At 45.3% G+C, this 21748-nt stretch overlaps 1 protein-coding gene across 2 annotated transcripts; it reads right to left on the bottom strand.

Annotated features, from left to right (window-relative positions):
* Positions 1–1097: 1097 nt before the first annotated feature.
* Positions 1098–21540, bottom strand: inppl1b (inositol polyphosphate phosphatase-like 1b). Of its 2 annotated transcripts, XM_048231902.1 has the most exons (27): positions 21168–21540; positions 19792–19855; positions 16537–16675; positions 15876–16023; positions 14274–14414; positions 13772–13859; positions 13204–13293; positions 12960–13106; positions 12691–12805; positions 12478–12578; positions 12242–12344; positions 11837–12033; positions 11334–11451; positions 10852–10948; positions 10609–10747; positions 10256–10355; positions 9964–10052; positions 6964–7045; positions 6433–6519; positions 5280–5393; positions 5052–5140; positions 4851–4938; positions 4580–4735; positions 4130–4211; positions 3135–3960; positions 2373–2488; positions 1098–2140 (listed from the first exon to the last, which is right to left on the bottom strand). In XM_048231902.1, exons 1-27 carry the CDS (start codon positions 21302–21304, stop codon positions 2047–2049), a joined length of 3747 nt encoding a protein of 1248 aa, XP_048087859.1. In that variant the 5' UTR covers positions 21305–21540; the 3' UTR covers positions 1098–2046. The 2 variants fall into 2 exon arrangements, with proteins under 2 accessions (XP_048087859.1, XP_048087860.1); XM_048231903.1 differs by lacking the exons at positions 4580–4735; positions 4851–4938; positions 5052–5140; positions 5280–5393.
* Between the last annotated feature and the right edge of the window lie 208 nt (positions 21541–21748).

Here is a 21748-nt window from a genome sequence, read left to right as displayed (position 1 = left end):
GTCATTTTTAACAGCTTTTTATATAGTTTTAATGGCCTTACTTCTCATTGTTGTGGTTTCAGGGCTTTCTATGTGCACCACATCTCTCTAATCATCCATGGGGATCCTCTGCTCCTCTCTCTGGGTGGTTAATGTGCCATAACTAAGAATCTAGAGGTCCACACAGCTTTAGAGATTAGGCTCTGTTGCCGTGGTGATGAGCTCTCAATCCCTACCATCCTCCATCCTCCACACACACACACACACACACACGTACCGGCACTCAGTCTCACACACACATCCGCCCGCCATCTACACACCTATATACACACACATTCACAGCCGCAGACAGTAAAGGCCAGCCCTCGGGCAAGCTGGATGCCAGCAGCTCACAGAGCAAAAATGTGAGGACAGCAGTGACTCATACAGTGCGCTCTGCCCATCCAAAACACATCGGGAGCTTATCGCTTAGAATACTGGGTTCCAAACTGCACCCTCAGAGTACCTAGACGTTTCACACACAATTAAAACGCCCACAGGAAACCAAAACCATGCCAGCCACATAGTGAGCTCCTCACTAACACGCTGCTAGGCAGGGATAACTGTTATATGCCACAATGCACATATCCTGGCTCGTCGTGTGCTGTGGTTTCCCTTAGTGCCTGATGTGTCAGCTCAAGAAAATGGGTGAGACAATAATAGGCATGTTTGCTAGTGTGGCTACTGTGTGGGACATGGAGGCTGATTGTTAATAAGTGTCTCACTAGGGCTGCACTCATGAGGTGCTAAAGCTGACCCTCTGTGTCACTGTGTGGAGGCGTACAGATGACTACTGTTCTAAGGAAAAATACACTTCAGTGCGTAACATGAAGTGAAACAAAGCATGCAAAACTTAAAATAGAATCTTTGTGAATGATCATTTATGAAGTAACCATGTTTGATAGGGAATGTCTGTGGCTCTGTTTCTAAACACCACCTGATGTGATAGTTGCTTTGTTTGGTAAAAAGCAGGTTGTACATTTTCACAGTAGTATCAAGATCAGTAATATCACAAGACTTGATCAAGACCAAGGGTCAAGTGTGAGGTATCTGCAGAATCAGGAAGAATACACATAAAGTGGATTGTTTATCGTTTTATATGAAGCCAAAGCAAACATGACTCTACAGTCTTGAGTTTTATTCCCATTCCCAACACATACATTTTCATATGAGACAGACTCCATATATCAAAGACAAAATATATGTACAAGGCTTTTTCATTTTCTAGGGCAGAGACCTGAAGCTGCTTTGTTTTCCAAGAACATGGCAATTCTTGTGGTTGAGTAATTGAGAAGTTAAAGTTGTCAGTTGAAAGGCTCACAGGCTGCCCATATAAACTGAACTACATGCCAGCTAGTCTATTTGACCACACTCAACCTCACTGCAGTGCTGGCACAAATATTGCACCACAAATGCCAAGTTAGCCATTTGAATCCTCATTCCTGTAAAGGTGTGGGTGTCCAAGGGCCACTATGCTGAATCACAGCACAAACAACATGGTTCTGTGTAGTCTGTCTTTAGGACAGTGAAAACAATATGTTAATGGTGAGACAAATATAAGGACCCTGATCCACCCCATATGTGACGAGGCTGCTTACATAGCAACACAATGTGCAGTTAAGGCCCAGAGACGTATATCCCTGGCCTTTTTACAATCTGTGTCCATACAGTCTGTTTGACACTATAATCTCATAATTTAAAGAGGCCCCAAACTCACATCATAAAAGATAGGATGTGGGAGGACACGAGGCATGTGAATGTACAGCAAACACTGCTAGGTGTGTGCATGAGTGCATGACACTTACTGGAAAGAGCTCACACCAGACAAACCTTGAGGAAGGACATGGAATGGATTTGAACAAAAAAATCGTTCATGTGTTACATTGGAGCAGAAATGCAAAAGAAAATTATTTTATATTCAGTAAAAAAAAAACAAAAAAAAAACAATAAATTACATGTACATGCCACTTAGGACGTGTACCAACTCCGGGATTAGGTGGAGGAACCTCAGGTGAAAGCCTGGTGTGATCAGTCCCAGATCTTGGGCAGATTTTCCAGGATCCTGCGGCGATGTGAGGGGTTGGACACTCCGGCTGCATGCAGGTCCTCCTCAGTGATCCCCCTGCAGTGACGGGTCAGACACAAACGACCAATCTAGTCTGGTGATTCTAGAAAGCCATCTCAGGTGGATGACAGTATTGAAGACGTAGTTAAAACTGCTGTTAGCAAAATTTGTTTGGAATAACTAAGTTAGCTTTACATTCTATAGCACTTCAGAAGTTGAACATATTCGTGAACAATACCACCAGGACCTATAGCAGATCATATGAAGCATTACCCCGGTTGGCCCTTACCTGAAGTAGTCCAAGTCATCCCAGCCGTTGAGACTTAGCCCCAGTGTGTAACGCTGTAAGCCCAAGGTGCTCAACAGGTCCTGCACAGTCTCTGGAGCCCCATGTAGGACAGAAACCTGATGGGATAAATGAAGGCTTCAACTCTCAAAAGACATTACAATCATTTTGTCTAAAACTAGCAAGCTAACTAGCTTAAAAGTATCAGACTTACTTTGCAAATCATGAATCATTGCACATTTGACACTGAAACTGGGAACTAGCTAGTTGGCTAACTGATGTATTTCAACAATATATTAGGTGAAATTGGGTTGTGAAAGTTACTGTTGTCGGGTTTCTGACCAAAATCACACATCGATCACATGCTCTATTTGTCTCCAAATTGTTATTTTAAGTTTTTGACATGCTTATTTGGTGTATTTGTCACATATCATCCTTCACCCTAAATTAATGATAAAATAAAACACATGAAGCTTCTTTGGTAACAATTTACTTGACAGTATCAACATAAGAGTGACATGACACTGTCATGACACATGAACCCTAACCCTATCCATAACCCTAACTTAACCCTAAAAACCGAATGACACTTAATAACAGAAGTGTTATGTGATAAACATTTATGACTTGTTTATGACATGTTCATGTCGACACTGCCAAGTGTAACCACTTCTTCTAACCTACGTTAAATGGCTGAGGATTTTGGTAAATGCACAAGTCACTGGAGCATTTGATATCTAAAGGATCTAGTAGTACAGGACTTGCCTCTTTCTCCCAGCAGTAACTGGCCTCCGTGGCCGGTGCTGGATGGTTGCCCTGGTTCCTGTGCTGCTTGGGCCTGTGGCTGGGCTGGTACTTGCTTTTGCTCTCTGCTGGCTGGAAGTCGACCTCACTCAGGGACTTGGCAATCTGCAGAGCCGTGAGGGAGTGGTCTCCGCAGGGCCCAGGGGGCGGCTCCACCACCCAGGGGGCCGAGGCTTCGCAGCGGGGCACCCGCGTGGACATGTAGGGGTAGAGGGGAGGCCCGTTGCGGCCCGGGGTAGTTCGCTCTGGGTTTATCCTGGGACGCTCCTTTCTGACCGGTTCTTTCTGACTGGGTCTCTGCATCTCCCTGGTGATGGCAGCGTGATTCATGTACATGTTCCTCAGGTTCTTCACCGGAATGACGGCTTCCATAGCCCCACCGGCCTTAATGATGCGTGACTGCAGGTGGTAGTCTTTCGGTGGCGGTACACTGCTTGAGGTGGGCAGAGAGGGCGGGGGCTGTTTGGTTGGGAACAGCTGGTAAGATGTGCCATGTTGCGGGGACGATTGAGAGGTGCGGTCACAGGGGGGCATGTAAGAGGGAAGGCAACCGGGGATCTCGATTTCTGTGAAGTCTGACCGGCGGGGCGGCTTCCTGTCCGGCACATTGCCCCCAGTCACCCTCGGCAGCTGCACCACTGACTCTCGTGCCCAGACCCCCTGAGGTTCCTTGCGGGGGTGAGCCTCTTCATCTTTGCGTCGCAATACCGGCACTCCCTCAAACATGAAGTAGGCTGGGTTGGTGTAGCTGTTTGGTGCTACTGGAGTCCTGGGAGGTGCCGATGCTCTAAGGCGGCAGGGAAGACAAAAGGTAGAAGGTTAACTTGATGCAGATGTCATGGTATTCCCCAATTGGCTATGCTCCCAACCTTACTCCCAAAATAAGACAACAAATCTGCAAGGCATTAGCCTCATGACCTGTCAGTGTTTGGGAGAAGACACAGATATGGCCTCACCGGGGCTGGACTCCACGAGCTGGCTGAGGCGACAAGCGACCCCTCACCAGACCCTTCTCGTCTTTCTCAAAGCAGAACCACTCTACGGACAACAGGGAAGACACACAAAGGTCACTCACATTATTCATGCGCCATGACAGACTGAGGTTGCTGTGGTTGTGGATGTGGGGTTGGGGTGGATAACAGACGTTAATGCGTGCAACTGGAGGGCCTGGAGTCTGGCCCCAGAGGAACCCCACACTCACAAGTCAGGATGCATCTGCCAAGGACAGGGCTTAGTCATCAGGCATCCAAAAGCAGAAGTCCAAGAGTGGAGAGGGAGAAAGGGGAGCTAGGGACACAGAGCGGAACCAAGAAAGGAAGCCGTGGAAGATAGACGCAATCGGTGCGTCACGTGACAGGAAACTATAGAGGAAGGATGGAGGGGAAGGGTGAGAGTGAACAGCCCACCATAGATCCGCTCCCGGGCCTGCCGACGCTCGACGGGCACATGGACTCGCACCCGTCCCCGGATGGATCCGATCTCCTCGCCACGGTGCGTGAGGAAGGTCTCGAAGGGCTCTGCCACACTGCCAATGAGGGAGCGCAGAGCTACACAACATTCGCCTAGAGGAGAGGGACCCACAGAGGTGCTGTCAGGTCTGAGCTTCTCTGCCATGCTACTCAGAACAGTTCATCTAACCCAAGTGACAAGAAGGTATGAGGAACTCTAAAAACCCACCATACGACTCAAAACCATCACATGACTTGACTGACAGAAGTAGATGCTGGTCCCGAAGATATTCCATATCTGAAACAATGGGTTGAAGCTAAAGAGCAAAAAGAGAAAGAGAGAAGGAAAAGAAGGGAATACAATGAACTAAGAGAGGACTTGTTGGCCAATGTGCATAGGCATGCATTTCACATGACTTAGTCAATCAACCTTGGGAAGCTGCTTTGCCAGCCAGCCCAGTTTGAGGAACCCCGGGACCTCACAGCTCTGAGAGTCATTCTCACTTGAGCGCCGGACTTCTGCAAAAGTGCAAAAGAAAAAAGTGAAGAGTGTCAGCATGACTAACTAGCCCTAGTAGAACTGACTGGACAGAGGAGTCTTGTAAACCATGTGACTGGACAGGGCATCACAGCATGGAAGACAGTGAAGTGAATTTACCCTCCAAGCAGAGGGACTGAAACTCAATGAAGAACTTTGCTTTACTGGCAGTCTTCACTATGGCCTCCACACTCTCCACCTCAATCCAGGCCTTCTCCACACTGGGGTTGGAGTCTGCCAAACCAAAACACAGGGTACACAGCAGCATATCAGGAAGGCACTGGTGAATTAAAATGGAGCTCTAGAGACCTTGACTCAAACATTTGATATTTAAAATGTCATGGGGCAGTCATGATACAGGAGACGTCAATATCTATTCGTACAGGTTATCCATTAAGGAATGAGCAAATCCATGGGAAGTTAATAATGGTGACCATTACACATAGTGAGTACAGTATGATAATGAGGACATGCTTAATTCAAACATTGTGAACGTGCAGTTATCGTTTAGTTATCAATGACTAAAGCTGATTATACACAAGGCAACCTTTTCAGCAATGTTGCTGGGTAACATTCCTGAGTATTGTTGATGTGACACATCCCCATTGATATTGGGCAACAGTAATCACATTGTCACATTGGCAAATAAACTAACTAACTATGGAACTGGCCATGTGGTTGCCCATCAACATTGCTCACACATGGTCCTTCTACAGTAATTTCCTGTGTATTAGCCGCATTGTGGATAAGCCGCAGGACAGTGTTTTATGCAAGTTAAAAGAAACAAAACTATATTAATTCCATATTAACTGCCCCCGTGTATTAAACTCATAGCTGAAGAAATTTTGCAAAATCAATGTATAAGCCGTGGCTAACAGTTGGGAAATTATGGTACTCAAAGTTTTACCGGATTATTGAGTACGGCGAGATTCATAAGGTCATGTTTTGATGAAAGTGCAAAAGTTGAAATGAGCATGTGAAGTGAAACAGAAACGAGGAAGTAGATGACAGTTGAAAAGGGAAACCAGTTTATCTAATGCAAGACACAAGCAAGAAGTCTTCCTTTTTGTGGATACAATTTCAACAGCATTTCACATACACAAATAAATCCATAAAGACGGTGTCCAATACTAGTAATATAGACATAGGTTATCAATTTACTCTGTGAACAGACGATTGTGTGTGTGTGTGTGTGTGTGTGTGTGTGTGTGTGTTCCCCATGTTTATCAAACCCTCAGAGGCTCAGGTCCTTACAGTCCTTACAAGTCCGTACCTGCTCTGAAGAATGGTGAGGTCAGCCCCACTTGGAATGTTGCAAAAACAGGAGAGTGGTCACTCGTGAAGATGTCATCAGTACAGCCTGAAACAAATGACACATGTGACCATACTAACAACCACATGTTATTACACGTTATACTTACAAATAGTTAAGGGCATTAGGCGCAGTCAGATAAAAACGGCATTTGTGCTTATTAAACTGTCAATACAGTAGATACACAATCATTTTACGACTTGGTCTGGTAGTGAATTAGGTTGTGGATCATGGGACAGAGTTGAGCAGGGAGTGAGCCAGATAGGATATGACTATGTCATTTGACCACAGACCAAGACGTAGGAGGGAAAGACCGCTTCATAAGAAAACCTTTTTCTGTCCAGCCACATAACATGAGACCACAGATCTGTCCTGAAGGAATGCTGCAGGAAATAGCAGCACTCTGTTTTTGATTTGCTGGAAGGCAGACGTGTCCAACATGCTCTTTGCTTTTACGCAAGACTGTGAGTCAGAGTGAGCAGCTGAACTCACCATATGAGGTACACACAATGTGTGTCTCCGGGTAGGACTTCCACAGAACTCGGTCACACCAAGACGGCACATTAATACGCACCTGCTCAAACACAACAGAAAAAAATCAATGTCTGTGTGAGCAGTAAGATTAATGTTTCTCACAAAAAACCTTTCTTCAGCTTGATAGATTATGCTCACTAACGTGGATTTCGGTAATCTGGACCCTTTTTCAGGCCTTTTTTAGAAGTTGTCAGAGTTGACCCTCCTGCCCTGCCCCCCGTGGTGCTGACAGCTGACTGGGTTACATCTGGAAATAGCTGGAGGCAGATCGGTAGGCTGGAGGGATCCAACTATGTGTGCAGCAGGGAGAAGGGTCACAGAAAACCCCCTCAACACTATACAGCCTTTTTATATACTAGAAGATGACATAAGCGTGACAGTACAAACACACAACTGTAACTACGAGGTCGGTGTACAACTAATGTCTATTGTTAATTTGAATAAATCTCATTGTCAAAATCTGTGCCTATATCTAACAAGGCCACCATACATTTACACATTTTGTTATGTTACAGCCTTATTCCAAAATGGATTCAATTAATTTTTTTCCTCAAAATTCTACACACAATACCCCATAATGACAACATGACAACATTCGCACATTTGTTAGAAATAAAGAACGGAAATATAATATGTACATAAGTATTCGCAGTCTTTGCTCAATACTTTGTTGTGGCACCTTTGGCAGCAATTACAGCCTCAAGTCTTTTGGAATATGAAGCCACAAGCTTGGCACACCTATCTTTGGCCAGTTCCACCCATTCCTCTTTACTGAACCTCTCGAGCTCCATCATGTTGGATGGGGAGCGTCGGTGCACAGCCATTTTCAGATCCCTCCAGAGATGTTCAATGGGATTCAAGACTGGGCTCTGGCTGGGCCACTCTAGGACATTCAGAGAGTTATCCTGAAGCCACTCCGTCGATATCTTGGCTGTGTGCTTAGAGTCGTTGTCCTGTTGAAAGATGAACCATTGCCCCAGTCTGAGGTCAAGAGTGCTCTGGAGCATGTTTTCTTCCAGGATGTCTCTTTACATTGTTACGGTCATCTTTCCCTCAATCCTGACTAGTCTCCCAGTTCCTGGCACCAAAGGCGTAGGTTTGGTCTCAGCTTTGGTGGGGACACATCCCCAACTCCTGTTGTCACTAATACCAACATTAGTGTTTCAATACCAAGTGAAGCCACTAAGTGTAGAATACCACTAAGTGAAGAATCTCAATTTCGATACTTTTTTGCGATTTTTTTTTAAACTTGATTTGGTTTGTGTGATTTGTGAGATCATTCACATCAGTGGCAATCATAGAATTTGATTGACCCTCCACACACACACACACACACACACACACACACACACACACACACACACACACACACACACAGACATACATAGAAAGTGATGGTTTCTATGTCTAAGTCTATGTATTACTCATTACTGTCATTTCAAAATAATTTGTTACATTATAATATGTATCTGAATTGTAAGGCATTACACTACTGTTGTATTACTTTTGAGCTACTTTCACCAAAATATCTAGAAATATGAATTTGGAATTCTAAATGCAGTTTATTATGCTCAATGCAGCTCATTGCACTTCTAATGGAGGGTGATGTGGTATAACATAATGACTGAGCTAGGCTTAAGGCTAACAACAGTAGAATGCAATAGGCACAGTGATGGCTCATGATGCAATACAAGGAACAATCATAGCCAGAATTTTGTTAAAAGCAGACCAAAGATCAAAGTCTGGTCAATTGTGATAGAAATGCTGTAACTTTAGGCTTAGGCCTACTCATTAAAATTAACAGAGAGCCCACTACCTGTATATTGCAACCCAAAACTTAGACATGTCAAGATTTCTGAAACATTTAATATGTATTTCAAATACAAAATAGTATTTTGTCATTTTTATTTTATTGGGTTGAAGGAAATGGCTCTGTATTTTGTATCAAAATAGCCTACTTTATTGGTGTGTATTTTTGTATTTTAAAAATACTGCAAAATACCATGTGAAAAACACTAAAAAAAAATTACAACTTGATGAATAATTGGTAATTAGGCAACAATGGTTAATGTTTATCGCAATCAGCTAATGTGAGAACAGCTGTGTTCAACGACATTCACAGCTTTTCAGTGACGGCCTTTGCTTAAGCATCAGCTCTGGTCTGAAGTATAAGTATAAGTATAAATACTCTTTTGATCCCGTGAGGGAAATTTGGTCTCCATTTATCCCAATCTGTGAATTAGTGATACACACTCAGCACACAGTGAACACACAGGGAGGTACCCACTAATCACGGCGCAGTAAGCTGCCTGCAACAACAGTGAGGGGTTAGGTGCCTTGCTCAAGGGCACTTCAGCCGTGCCTACTGATCGGGGTTTGAACCGGCAACCCTCCGGTCACAAGTCCGAAGCGCTAACCAGTAGGCCACGGCTGCCCTGAAGCACTGGTGTGAAGTCGTACGCAAGTAAAGATGAGCAAGGTTACCTGTGCAAGTTCACATAAGGTCTACAGATCTCCAGGTCTTCAAGCTTGTTTTGTGGTCTGACATGCACTATTAACTGTGGGACTTATATAGACAGGTGTGTTCCAAATCATGTCCAATCAACTGAATTTACCACAGGTGGACTCCAATTAAGCTGTAGAAACATCTCAAGGATGATCAGTGGAAACAGTAATTATGGGATATTATGTGTAGAATTTTGAGGAAAAAAATAAATTGAATCCATTTTGGAATAAGGCTGTAACATAACTAAAAAGTGAATAAGGCTGTAACAATGGAAAAAGTAAAGCGCTGTGAATACTTTCTGTATGCATTGTAAATGTAGACAGAAATGTAGACAGAAATTCATCACTTTGTCCAGTGTGGCAAAGTGAATCCCATCTGCTCTGTCACTAGAGGGTATGTGAGGTGTGGTGAAGACAGTGGGGGCAGTGAAAGGACAGAGCAGGACATCTCACCCCACTGGTCTTGTACTTCTGCCACAGGTAGCAGTCCCTGGATCCTCGCTCATAGCGGTAGGTGGGGGGAAACGTGATCTTCTCTTCCTCTTAACAGTCGGAGGGGCAAGAAAGAAAAAAAAATCAAATTGCACCAACACATAAGAGACACCAACACATAAGAGACACCAACACAGAAGAGACACCAACACATAAGAGACACCAACACATAAGAGACACCAACACAGAAGAGACTCTTTGAGGCTTTTAGTATCCCATTCAATTGAGGATGACTAGAAGGGGGTGAACTCACTGAAGTTAAAGAAGGCTTTCCTCCTGTGACGCTCACGTGTCAGCTGGTCAGCACACATGAGCTCGTCGAACTCTCTCTTGGACACGTGCTTCAGGATGTCCTATGGGAAGAGCAAGCACTTTTTATCAGCCTGTTTATGCAATCCTTCTATTCAGTTGCTTGAATAAACAGGCCCCCTGTCGATAATCACCAGATGCCTTTCCCTCATTAGAAAACAGATTTATGAAGACGTACATATATGGGAATATACTTTTCGCCTTGATAAGACACGAAATAATAAAGCAATTAATGAAGGAAGACCTGTCATGGAGGTCAAGACAGAGTAAGTCACGTGGTCAAGAAAGACATGTCACCTGCACATCTAGGTCTAGCCGATAGTTCAGGTCCCCGCACCAAAAGAGGTGAGTGAAACGCAGGCTGATGTCAAAGGCACTGAGCTGCCGGTCACCTAGAGATAAGAGCCTCAGGACATCCAGAAAGTTCTGGTTTCTCCTAGAGATGAAATTAAAATATGGATATAGTGGTGATATATTCATATGATGAAATATGTTGAGGAAAGTCATGTATGTGGCCATATTGGGTGTAAATGTAAGCACCTGAGGGCCTTCTCACTGCCTGAGGTCAGGTGGCAGTTTACAAAGCCGAAGGAGGTTCCGTTGAAGAGGAAAGAGATTCCAACCGCCCCTTTGCTTCCTGCGATACATGGAGATGGGAAAAAAGGCCTTTACAATAACAACTCAATCAAGCTGTTTTTAAAGACGGGTGTGTATGTCCGACATGGACTTGAGGGTGCATGATGAATGTGTGTCTTTGTGTGTTCCTATGCGTGTGTGTCCTGTGTGTGTGTGTGTGTGTGTGTGTGTGTGTGTGTGTGTGTGTGTGTGTGTGTGTGTGTGTGTGTAAAGTAGAGGCTATGTGTGGCTATGTGCATGTACACCTTTACTGTATGTTTCCCTATAGGCTTGGACATTCTGTGTTTATCGTGTAAGTGCATGTGTTAACACTAAAATAGAATTAGCATTTTATTTTACATACTGTATGTGTGTACAGTATATGTGTGTGTGTGTGTGTGCCATACCCAATGCATTCCCAAGGCCTGTCTTAACACTGGCTGAATTCACTTGAGTGATGCGATTCTCATGCTCTGGTCTCACAAACACAGCCAGGCGGATGTTCCACAGGGACTGCACTGCCACCTGTAGGAGATTCACACACATTGCACCAGTTGCAATTCACAGATGGTCACAATTCCTGTATAACTAACTGACTATATGAGAACATTGTTAAATACACCCCATGATATACCTGTCATATAATCATAAAACATTAAAAAGATTATAAAAAGAAGACGTCATATGAAGCAAAAGACAGCAGCAAACTAGGCCCTGTGAGATAATGAAAAGAACATCTTACATAGCAAATATGAAGACAATAAAAGCAAGCCTTTAAAACTGAGTGGGCAGGCTGGCCAAAGAGGAAGAGAAGGAAATGAACGATCAAAAAAGGATATGGGAGGGTGGAGCGAGGGAGGATAAGAGTGAATTGTTTAATTATGAATTGAGCTAAAAAGCCAAAGGTTACCTGTCTATATTCCATGCTGGTGGCGCTCCTGAGGGAGGCCCGCACGTGCTCGGCCCACTCCCTCTCCCCCTGCGGGTTCTCCTGCGTGCCCACCGCATACATGTCGTGAGGCAGGGCGGCGGTGGACTCGTCTGGGGTCCGCCCGAGGCCACAGCACGTGAGCCAGGACTGCAGGCCTCGTGGAGGAGGGGAGCCCCCTGCAGCAACGCATACATGGAGCACACATAGTCACTCTGACCACACGTAATAATAATAATAATAATAATATATTTTATTTATAAAGCGCTTTCAAGACACCCAAGGTCGCTTCATAGATTTCACAATGGGTGCTAATGAAATTTCCCAGACAACCTAACAATGTGGCAAAGGTAATGTAGTATCTTTTGGAATGAAGTAACATATTACCCATGTCCCAAGTGCCCACAAAGACAGAGATGACGTCAGGCTCAGTTTGCTGTAGGTGTCTGGTCTTCATCAGCTGGAGGAGGTGGCAAAAGGCCTCTCGTTTCTGAGGACGAGGAGGACACCACACTCATACACTGTAGCCATCGCTCTCTGATTCTTCTATTTCTTATTCTCAGTCTGTCATGCACGCAAACACACAAACACAAAACACACACACACACACACACACTGTCTACCTTTGCACTCTCAAACAGTAGTTCTCGTGGGGTGTTATGATGACTGTCCACCACCATCCTCAGCTTGGCTGGACTGCTCTGGAACTTGATCAGCTGTAAAACTATACATACAAATACATGGAATGAAAGACACACATACACCGGCATTACACTTCAATGACCTACTGGCACGTTGTTAATATTGCCCAGATTGAGAACTGAGTAATGTCTCACTTCTATCCTGTGTGACTGTCTCCACACCAATGGAAGCAGACTTCCTGTCAAACAGCAGCACTCCTGTGTCCACATCCACAGACACCACCATCCGTCCATACCGAACCAGTTTCACCTGCACACACACACGCCCACGCAGAGGACACACAGATGAACACACACGTACACTTTACAGGTGGACATGTGACAAAGTAAGGGTTGCATTTACAGTAGTGTTCTCTTTTGTGTGAGCTCCAGATCCCATGGACACATGCTGTCTGTGTACCAACCTGAAAGCTGTGCACCGGTATGGGAGGTGTGTGGTTTTTCACTGGGGGGGTGACTTCAGGAGACTGAGACGGGGCCGGAGCCAGAGGAGGAGCTGGCTGCACTGCCAGGTTGTGATTGACTACAGCATCCTGCAGAGCTTTCAACACCTGCTCAGGTGGGACACATGAAGATGGGTTTTTATAAAGCTTTAACATAAACCAGTCGTAGGAAGTGATGGAATGTGTGTTGTGTGTGTATTTATACCCTCTTCTCCAAAGTGGACAACAGGTTGCACAGAGCAGAGATCTTGAACAGCAGACTTTCCAGGCTCAAATCCGACCACTTGCCCACATTCTGTGTGATACAGTCAGAAACATGGACATGAAGCAAGTTTGCCTCAAGTAAGGCCTGTCGGAAATTCGCCTTATCATCCGGCGGCCAGAGCGAGGCTACTCTGCTAGACTTGAAGTATTCACCCGGCGGCCAGAACGAGGATACAGGGTACACTTGCCATTACACCTCAGTGCAGCAGATGGTGGTGGTAATGCACTCCGTTTGCAAACTGCCAAAAAAAAGCTCACCGAAAAAGAAGAAGGGTTCGCTGGCCTGTTCTTCTTCTTCTTCAGTGAGTTTTATTTGGCAGTTTGCAAACAGAGTGCATTGCCACCATCTGTTGCACTGAGGTGAGGCACTGAGACTGGCCGCCGGCTGAATACTTCAAGTCTTGTAATGTGGAATATAATTCATTCTTAAAATGTCCAGCAGAGGGAGCATTTCCCAAAGCTATCACAGACTTGAGCATGTGCGTGAGCAGTGACAGCCTTTCGTGTACCTGAGGTCGCTGGCAGGACAGGGGACAGCTGGGATGGTCAAACACTTTGGCCAAAGTCTCTAAGCTGGATAAGGTGTGGTCAATCTCACTGCAGACCAAACATATAGATAACAGACACACTGAGATAAGCTGAAAAGTTCACTGGTGTCAAATTGGAATTATGCAACAGTCGTCAGCCTTCATCAATATAAAAGCCTCATTTATAAGACTTTGTTAATGAATCCACATGCAGTAGGAAGGGAAGGCTTTATGTGTGCATTTCTGCAGGTGTTGGGGGCGCTGTGCGATGTGTGCATTTCTGCAGGTGTTGGGGGCGCTGTGCGATGTGTGCATTTCTGCAGGTGTTGGGGGCGCTGTGCGATGTGTGTATTTCTGCAGGTGTTTGGGGCGATGTGTGTATTTCTGCAGGTGTTGGGGGCGGTGTGCGATGTGTGTATTTCTGCAGGTGTTTGGGGCGATGTGTGTATTTCTGCAGGTGTTTGGGGCGCTGTGCTGTGCGTACCTGCTCAGGCCGTGGCACACTGTGCTGAGGGTGCGCTGGAGGTGCTGCAGGCTGATGCCTCCTCTCTTCAGAGCGTCCAGGTCCTGACCCAGGTCCCCGTGCAGATACTCCACCAGCAGGCTGACCACCTCTGACGCCACACTGCAACACAGCCACAGCGAGCTCAGGCTCGGCCTCACATCACAGTCCCTCACCTGGAGAACAGCTGACTCCGGATCAGTTCTGGGCCGTATTGTATCTCTTACATCTTTTCCCAGGTCAGCTGGTGTCTAAGACTAAGTTGATGACTCTGAATGTACAGGGGCACATTTCCCAAAACCATAGTTGCTAACTAAGTTAGCAACCTAACTAAGTTAGCAACTTTGTTGGTTTCATTGCAATTTCCCATTACCAACCAACTAAGTTGCTAACAGGTTAGCAACTATGGTTTTGGGAAACACCCCAGGATAGCAAGTGATGATAGAGAGGGAAACTTTCTGAGTTACTGGGCAATGGTCCAGAGTATTGTTGTTTGGGCACATTCCAGTGACACATTCATTGGCACACTCTCATTGATAATGGGAAATACACGTTTTTTCTGAAGAAATTGAATTGCCAGTATGCAAATGTTCATGATCATTCAATCATAACACATGGAACCAGTTATGTGGTTGCCCAACAACATCACTCAGAAAGTTGTCCCATGTATCATCACCTTTAGGATGACAGCTTTCCAGTTCTGAGTCACAATGTAGACTGTGCATGGCGGGACAGATAGTCTTGAGTTTAGTTTTGGAGCCATGGACCTTAATTTTTGTGCAATAGCTAATAATTTTTCAAAGAAATAGACAGAGAAAGATCTGTTCATATTCATTTTGAAATCATACCAGCAACATTATATAACCACACCTTTAATTGTAATTTCAATAACCTGAAAAGTTGAAGTTCTTTTGACCATTTTAGCAGTCCATGTCATGAATGGAGGGTGAAAAGTGGAGGCTACATCTATACTACATAAATACAAACTACATAAATACAATGTGGGATAAATATATATTACATAAATACAATGTGGGATAAAATGATATTATGTTAAATCAACAGAACAGGTGAACGGGAGCAGTTTTCCAGTTCTCTCTCTATCTCTCTCTCTCTGAACAAGGGAAATCGAAAATCATATAACTGCTTTCTGGTTTCCAATGGTAAACGTTCCGGTCTCCACTTAATGGGCCGCTCATCAACATTGGAAGACACCAAACTGTATTTTTGGCCACCATCAGATGGCAGTAGCAGCGCTCCAGCAGTCCTGCTGGTTGTGTGAATGAACACACGCAAGAAAGCCACAGCAGTTCTGCAACCCAGCCACCACACACACACAACATATAACGGGTAACGTGTTGCGGTAATTCAACACCAGGGCCTGACCTGCTGTGTTGGTCAGATAACTGCAAAACTGTCGAGTGAAGTTGTGAAGTATAAAGTGCTTTTTGGTGTAAAATATTTTGTAGAGTAAATGTTGTCTTCTTTGTTAGATACTCCAAGATGACTTCCATTGCAAATAACATACATGTGTCTGTACTGATTATGTTATGTGGCTTTCGAAGGTCAAGCCTCCAGTGGTACCTGGGTGTGGTGATGTCCTGCAGCCTCTGGAGGAGCAGCTGCTGGGGGGTCAGGGGCACTGGAGCTGGTGGAGCAGCAGGGGGCGCCGTGGAGACAGGAGAGTTCCCACTGGGGATCCAGCCAGCTGCCGGCTTCTCGTCATCACCATCTGTGTGAGATGGGCCACAAAAACACCCGATTACACATGGCTTGTAGCCTACGTGCTAGCACAGCCACCTCATGCCTGAGGGTCAGGGGTCAAGCCCAGAGCAAGACCGTGCTTCTCTCAACACCATGACTGAATGATGTGATAAAAATCTGATTTGACAGTGCAGGCTGACAATGAGCCTTGTGTGTGCCCTAAGCTATAAAGGCAGTCACTCATTCTTTATCTACTCAACACCTCTATGCCAGTGGATAATGCATTTCAATTGAAGTTCTAACTTCATTCATTCTAACTTCATTGAAGTTCTAACACATTCTTATTTTGCCACTGTTTTATATTCACTGTATCTGGGGAAAGCAGAGATGTAAACAGAAACTCTATAAAACATTGGTTGACAGGCTTTGTGTGTGTGTGTGTGTGTGTGTGTGTGTGTGCGTGTGTGTGTGAGAGAGAGAGTGTGAGAGAGGGAGAGATAGAGAGAGAGAGTGAGAGTGTGTGTGTGTGTTGTAAGTCCACCTGAGCTCTCCTCCCCTGGTTCTACTTCAGGGCCTACTGGATAGAGAAGGGGGATGACCAAGCCTTTGTGAGGCTGCTGGTATCCCAACACCAGGTCACTCAGGGTTCGAAAGCAGTTCACCTGCACTCCCTGGGATGTCTACAAACCACAGAGAGAGAGAGAGAGAGAGAGAGAGAATAGCTATGGTTATAGGCCGAAAATTATCCAACATACAATTAAATTCATGAAACAATATCAAGTATCTAAAAGTAGAACACATAAATTACAACAACAATGATAAAGCCAAAATGATTCTCCCATATGCCTCAACAATCAAATGAATGAAGGCTGGCTACAATGGAGTCCTTTTAGGCAGCAAGAAAGGACATACAGTCAGTGTGCCGCAAAGAGTGTCAGTAACGTCATTCATCTAGTGATGAGAATGACCTCAGAGCTTAAATGATGGTTCAGAGATTCAAATGATACTCAGAAATACATTCAAACAATGATGAGAAAATATACTGAAGGTTTAGCAAAACAGGGAAAAAATGGCTACTTTTTTCTCTCATAGATCCAAAATACCAAGAAACTCTAACCAACAAATGTAACCTCACCAAAGTTATTTGTGAACTATGTGTAATGGCCCCAGTACAAGATCTGAACTTAAGCTGACTGAGGCAGTATGCAAAGCAGTGTCTCTCAAACAGAAGTGAAAACTTGCAGTTGGCTTCCCTTTTCCTATGAATTACCTTTGTTCCAAATGAAAACCTTTCAAACCTTTTCCCGTTCTACTCTGGCCCTTTTTGAACTTCACCAAGTACACAGAGAGTAATAAGGTGTGGAGCTTGCAGCCATTTGGGGGAGAACGAAAGCCACTTCCTAAAATGTTTCCACATTAAGTGGTTGTCATCTCCTCCAGATCACAGGTGAGGTATGATTAAAGGTCTAGTCTCAGAGGTAGTTTATCTGGACAGAGGAGCTCAGTTGAATTAAGCAGGCCACAGTAGGCTTCAAAGTGCCACCAAGGTTTATTGGGCACCCACAACACTAGCCGTTCCCAGCACAGTCTCTCTTTAAATGAGCTCCAGGCTCTCAGGATGGAGTAATCAAATTACAGACACTCCAGACAAATGTGATTACACCAGTGATCAAGAGACATGCTACCCAGGTTTAGATAAAAGCACATCAACTCTGCACTTATCACAAACTGTGCTATGAAGCACCTGAACCCATGACATTCATTCACACATTAAAATAATATCATGAAAATTCTATCAATAAAAGAAATGGTGTCTTCTAGTGAGTGGTAAAAACACAGAGCAATGTGTCTAAGGGAGGTGCACTTCAGTACTTATTAGGCAACCTCATAAGAGCTCAGCACAGCCCAAAACCAGTCCGCAGTGTTGTCCTGAGAGGCTGACGTCACACACGCCCACATCCTGCCCACTTTTGGTGCCCAGTGCCAACTCTCAAAGGGCTCCAGGCTGTCCTAACCCTGCCCACTGATGCCAACAAGGGTCAAATATGCCAGACAGACTTGCTCCCTCAATTAGCCACTTGATAGTGGCAATGGAGAACAAACACAGGAACCTCGACCTCAACAAGCTGTATACCAATCACTGAAATCAAAGCAAGCAAAAGTACAGAAAAACAGTGACCACAATCAAAGTGAGCTCTGTTGGACAACTTTACAAAAGCACAACATGCACACAAACATATGGAGACACACACACAGGCACACATGCAAACACACAATCCACAGGGCAACAAATAAAATAGCTAGTTTCCTGTGGGTCTTTTTTTAGAAACGTGTGTTTTCATTGCTTGGTAAAAAGAAACCATTTTGGCAGATGAAATCTAACTGCACTGCCAAGGAATCCTCAAATAGCAGTATGGCTTTTTGTCTTCCCTGAGTGCCCTTGAAAAACGATTAAAAGAATGGAAAAAGAGACAGAAAAAGAAATGTGAGGCCCGTTTGATGACAAAATGGCTACTTTCTTCACTCACAGATCCAGAATACCAAGAACCTCTTTACAAATAAAAGTTATTTGTGAACCATCTGCAGTGGTTCATGGAGTGTGCAGAAGATTTTGAGTTAAACACCTTCAGCATTTTGTTCTGTGACTGCGACAAAATGCAAAACAGTCTGCCTCAAAGGAGAAGTGAGAACTTCCATTGCTATCTTCCCTTTTCTTCAAAAGAGACTCAGTTCTGTCACCTCAGTCTGGAAATGACTGTTTGCATTAATGCTCCACTGTCTCTCTCTCATTGTCAAAGCACCATTGTCAAAGACTCCTTCTTATGTGTTGGGTGGGTAAATAGGTCTTTGCATCGTGAGATTCATTTTAATGTCACAAGTGAGCACAGCTAAATGTGTGTTGTTCACACTTGCTGCTCAGGCTATTCCCTATGTAGTGTTGTGCAGAAATGTAAGATCAGCTTTTGTAACAAAATTTAAAACAAAAAGATAGTAAAATAGTCAAAATAGTAAAAGTATATCATTACAATATTTGAGTCAGGGAGACTTGCAGGTGCCAGTCGTGCTGTTGTTGGTGTTTGTGAAGCAAGTCTTTTGGTGTTCAGCTAGTTTAGCTAGTTACCTATTTAGCTTTTTAGACACACACCTGTCACACTTGTGCTCGTGGCACTATTGCATATGTACACAGAGACATGTGAACATGTGTGGACAATGCACACCAACACAAACATGGGTACAACAGCTGACAGCTGCATTGCTTGCACTGCAAGTTTCTGTTAAGAACTTGCTCACATGAACACACACACACACACACACACACACACACACACACAGCCAATGAATGGCTCACCGTGTGGGCAAGGGAGGAATTTGTGTGAAACACACAATTTAGCCTCTGTTTGGCTGAGGTCATTCTCCAAGCATGTGGCCGCATGGCTGAGATATTAGCTAAACCAAACGCTCTTGCTTTTGTTACGGACCAAGCGCAACATAAACAACAGAGCGTCTCTGTCTCTCACCCCACCGGTCAATACGTCTCTCTGTGTTCTGTCAGAGTGTTCTGTCAAAGAATAGAAGCTAAGGAACCATCATGGAAATCAATCACTCCTAACAGGGAGCTCCCATCCCTATTTCTGTATGCAGACTGGAAAGTCCACTTCAGTGACTGCAGGCATGCCAGTCCTCTAGTACCCCAGTGCTTGGATAAAGAGACTTGGATTATAACACCTATCGATTTTCACTGAAAAGAGCCTGTTAGTGTGTGTGTGTGTGTGTGTGTGTGTGTATTGTGCGTCACCTGAACAGCCAATAGTCCCTCGGCATCAGGGAGGATACGATATGTATGGACATGCCGCTGGAACCTGCAAATGGAAATTCAAGAGCAAAACAGAATCATAACAGGTCTGTGGATGTAATTCAAGAGAAAAACAGAATCATAACAGGTCTGTGGATGTCATTTCAACATACTCAGGTTAAAGATGTAGTGCTTGAACCTCAGTAAATGTTACACAGGTGTAGACCTTTACAGGTTACACATACAAGCTTGAATCAGTAGGATAATGCATTGGGTTACAACTAACAAAAGAAAAGCACACACAGAGACACTGATATATGCTCTTAACTCCATTCCAACCCTACTATTTCCATTTAACCAACTGTTTCATACTTTTTCAACTGGCAGCACATGTTATAGCAGCCTGGTTTGAGGAGCCAGAGTCCTCTGGTTGTGCATTTCTTTGGCCTAGTGTCTGCTGCGCCAGTGTGGGAGCGAAAAGAAAGGAAAGGAACGGAAACAGACAGAGAGGGAGAAGCAGCGTGAGCTGAAGGGCTCAGTCCTCAGGAATGCATCTGGCTCAGGGCTGCTGTGCAGAGGCAGCAGTGTGGTTGCTGGCGCTCCGTCCCTCCAACAGGGGCCCCAAGGAGGTCATGGGGGGGGGGCGGGAACCAGCACCAGAGGGGTGAGTCCGACCTGAGGTCCCCGAGGCAGGGCAGGCAGGCCTGCCGGACCTAGTTGGCTCCCGATGCCACCACACTGGACAGCTGGCGGAGAACCCTGGGGCCTGCTAAAGCCATTTAGTCATCTCCACTCAGGAAAACTGATCTCAGTGCTCTGTGGCCATGGCAGTGCAACAGATACACCCAGAGAGTTATCTCTAGCTCTAAAGAGACACCTACGAGACGTCCTCTGTGCAGCACAGTGATGTGGATGGTCAAGTAGTAAGGGGTCATGCTGATCAGGGGTCATGTGATGCCTACATGCAAGCAGCTGACAGAGAAAGCAGAAGGTGGTCCTTTTTGGTTAGTCAAGGATGTCAAGGAAGTACGCTCCATCAGTGACTCAGAGAAGTGCAAAGAAATAATAAATGAAGCATTCCCTTATCAAACACCCTCTTGGCAAGCTTCAGCTCCAGCTGAGGTTTGGGGTCAGTTTTTACCTTCGGCCTCTAATTAAAACATCTAACTGTGAACAGGTGAGAACTTAGAAAGGCTCCTGCTGTAGTCTGAGAGAACAAGCAAGTGGGAACGTTTTCTCCCTTTCCCAGTAATAATAACCTGCAGCACAAACTAAAGCAGAACCAGCTGGCCAGGTCCCTGGTTCCTATGTGCCGAGGTCGTGTGTGTGTGAGTGTGTGTGTGAGTGTGTGGCTGCTTCAGAAGGCAGTGTTTACTCACAGCAGACACAGGGCGTAGGCTCCCGGCACGGATTCGCTGTCCCTCACCAAGAAGCTGCCGTCTCGTCCGGCGCGGGCCAGCAGGTCCTCCGCCAGCACGCGGCTGATGTCCCGGTGGTACCACGCTGCTGTTGTCATGGCGACTCAACGCCGGGATGTGTTCGGCCCCACACCCAGGCCCGTGGCGTCTCCCAGGAGATGCTGCACTGACCGCTCACCGTCCAGCAGGGTAATCCAAGAGTGTGACCGAGAGAGCATGCACATATGTGTCGCACACGGCCCCTCCACATCCACCTCTCTCATGGTCTCACTGCCCACTGCATGCGGACACCTGGATCTGTCTGTGTGTCGGCACGTGTTACAGAGACAAACACTTCTTCATTCTTCAACTTCAACAAAGCAGACGGAAGAGTGGAAAAAAGCCTCTCTGACACTTGGCCGGCATTCTCGGGTCCTTCAGGGTTACCGTTGACAGTCCGCTTTCCCCTGCGCACGTGTATTTGCATGGGCACCAGGCTGGAGGAGTCCAGCAGAGGGTCCGGTCTGCGCGGCGGCGGAGGCGGCCCCTCAGCTCCTCTGGGA

The sequence above is a fragment of the Alosa alosa genome, chromosome 21 (assembly GCF_017589495.1).
Source record: "Alosa alosa isolate M-15738 ecotype Scorff River chromosome 21, AALO_Geno_1.1, whole genome shotgun sequence".
In the NCBI taxonomy this organism is placed as follows: Eukaryota; Metazoa; Chordata; class Actinopteri; order Clupeiformes; family Clupeidae; genus Alosa; species Alosa alosa.
This window is presented reverse-complemented; position numbering and strand designations above follow the sequence as displayed.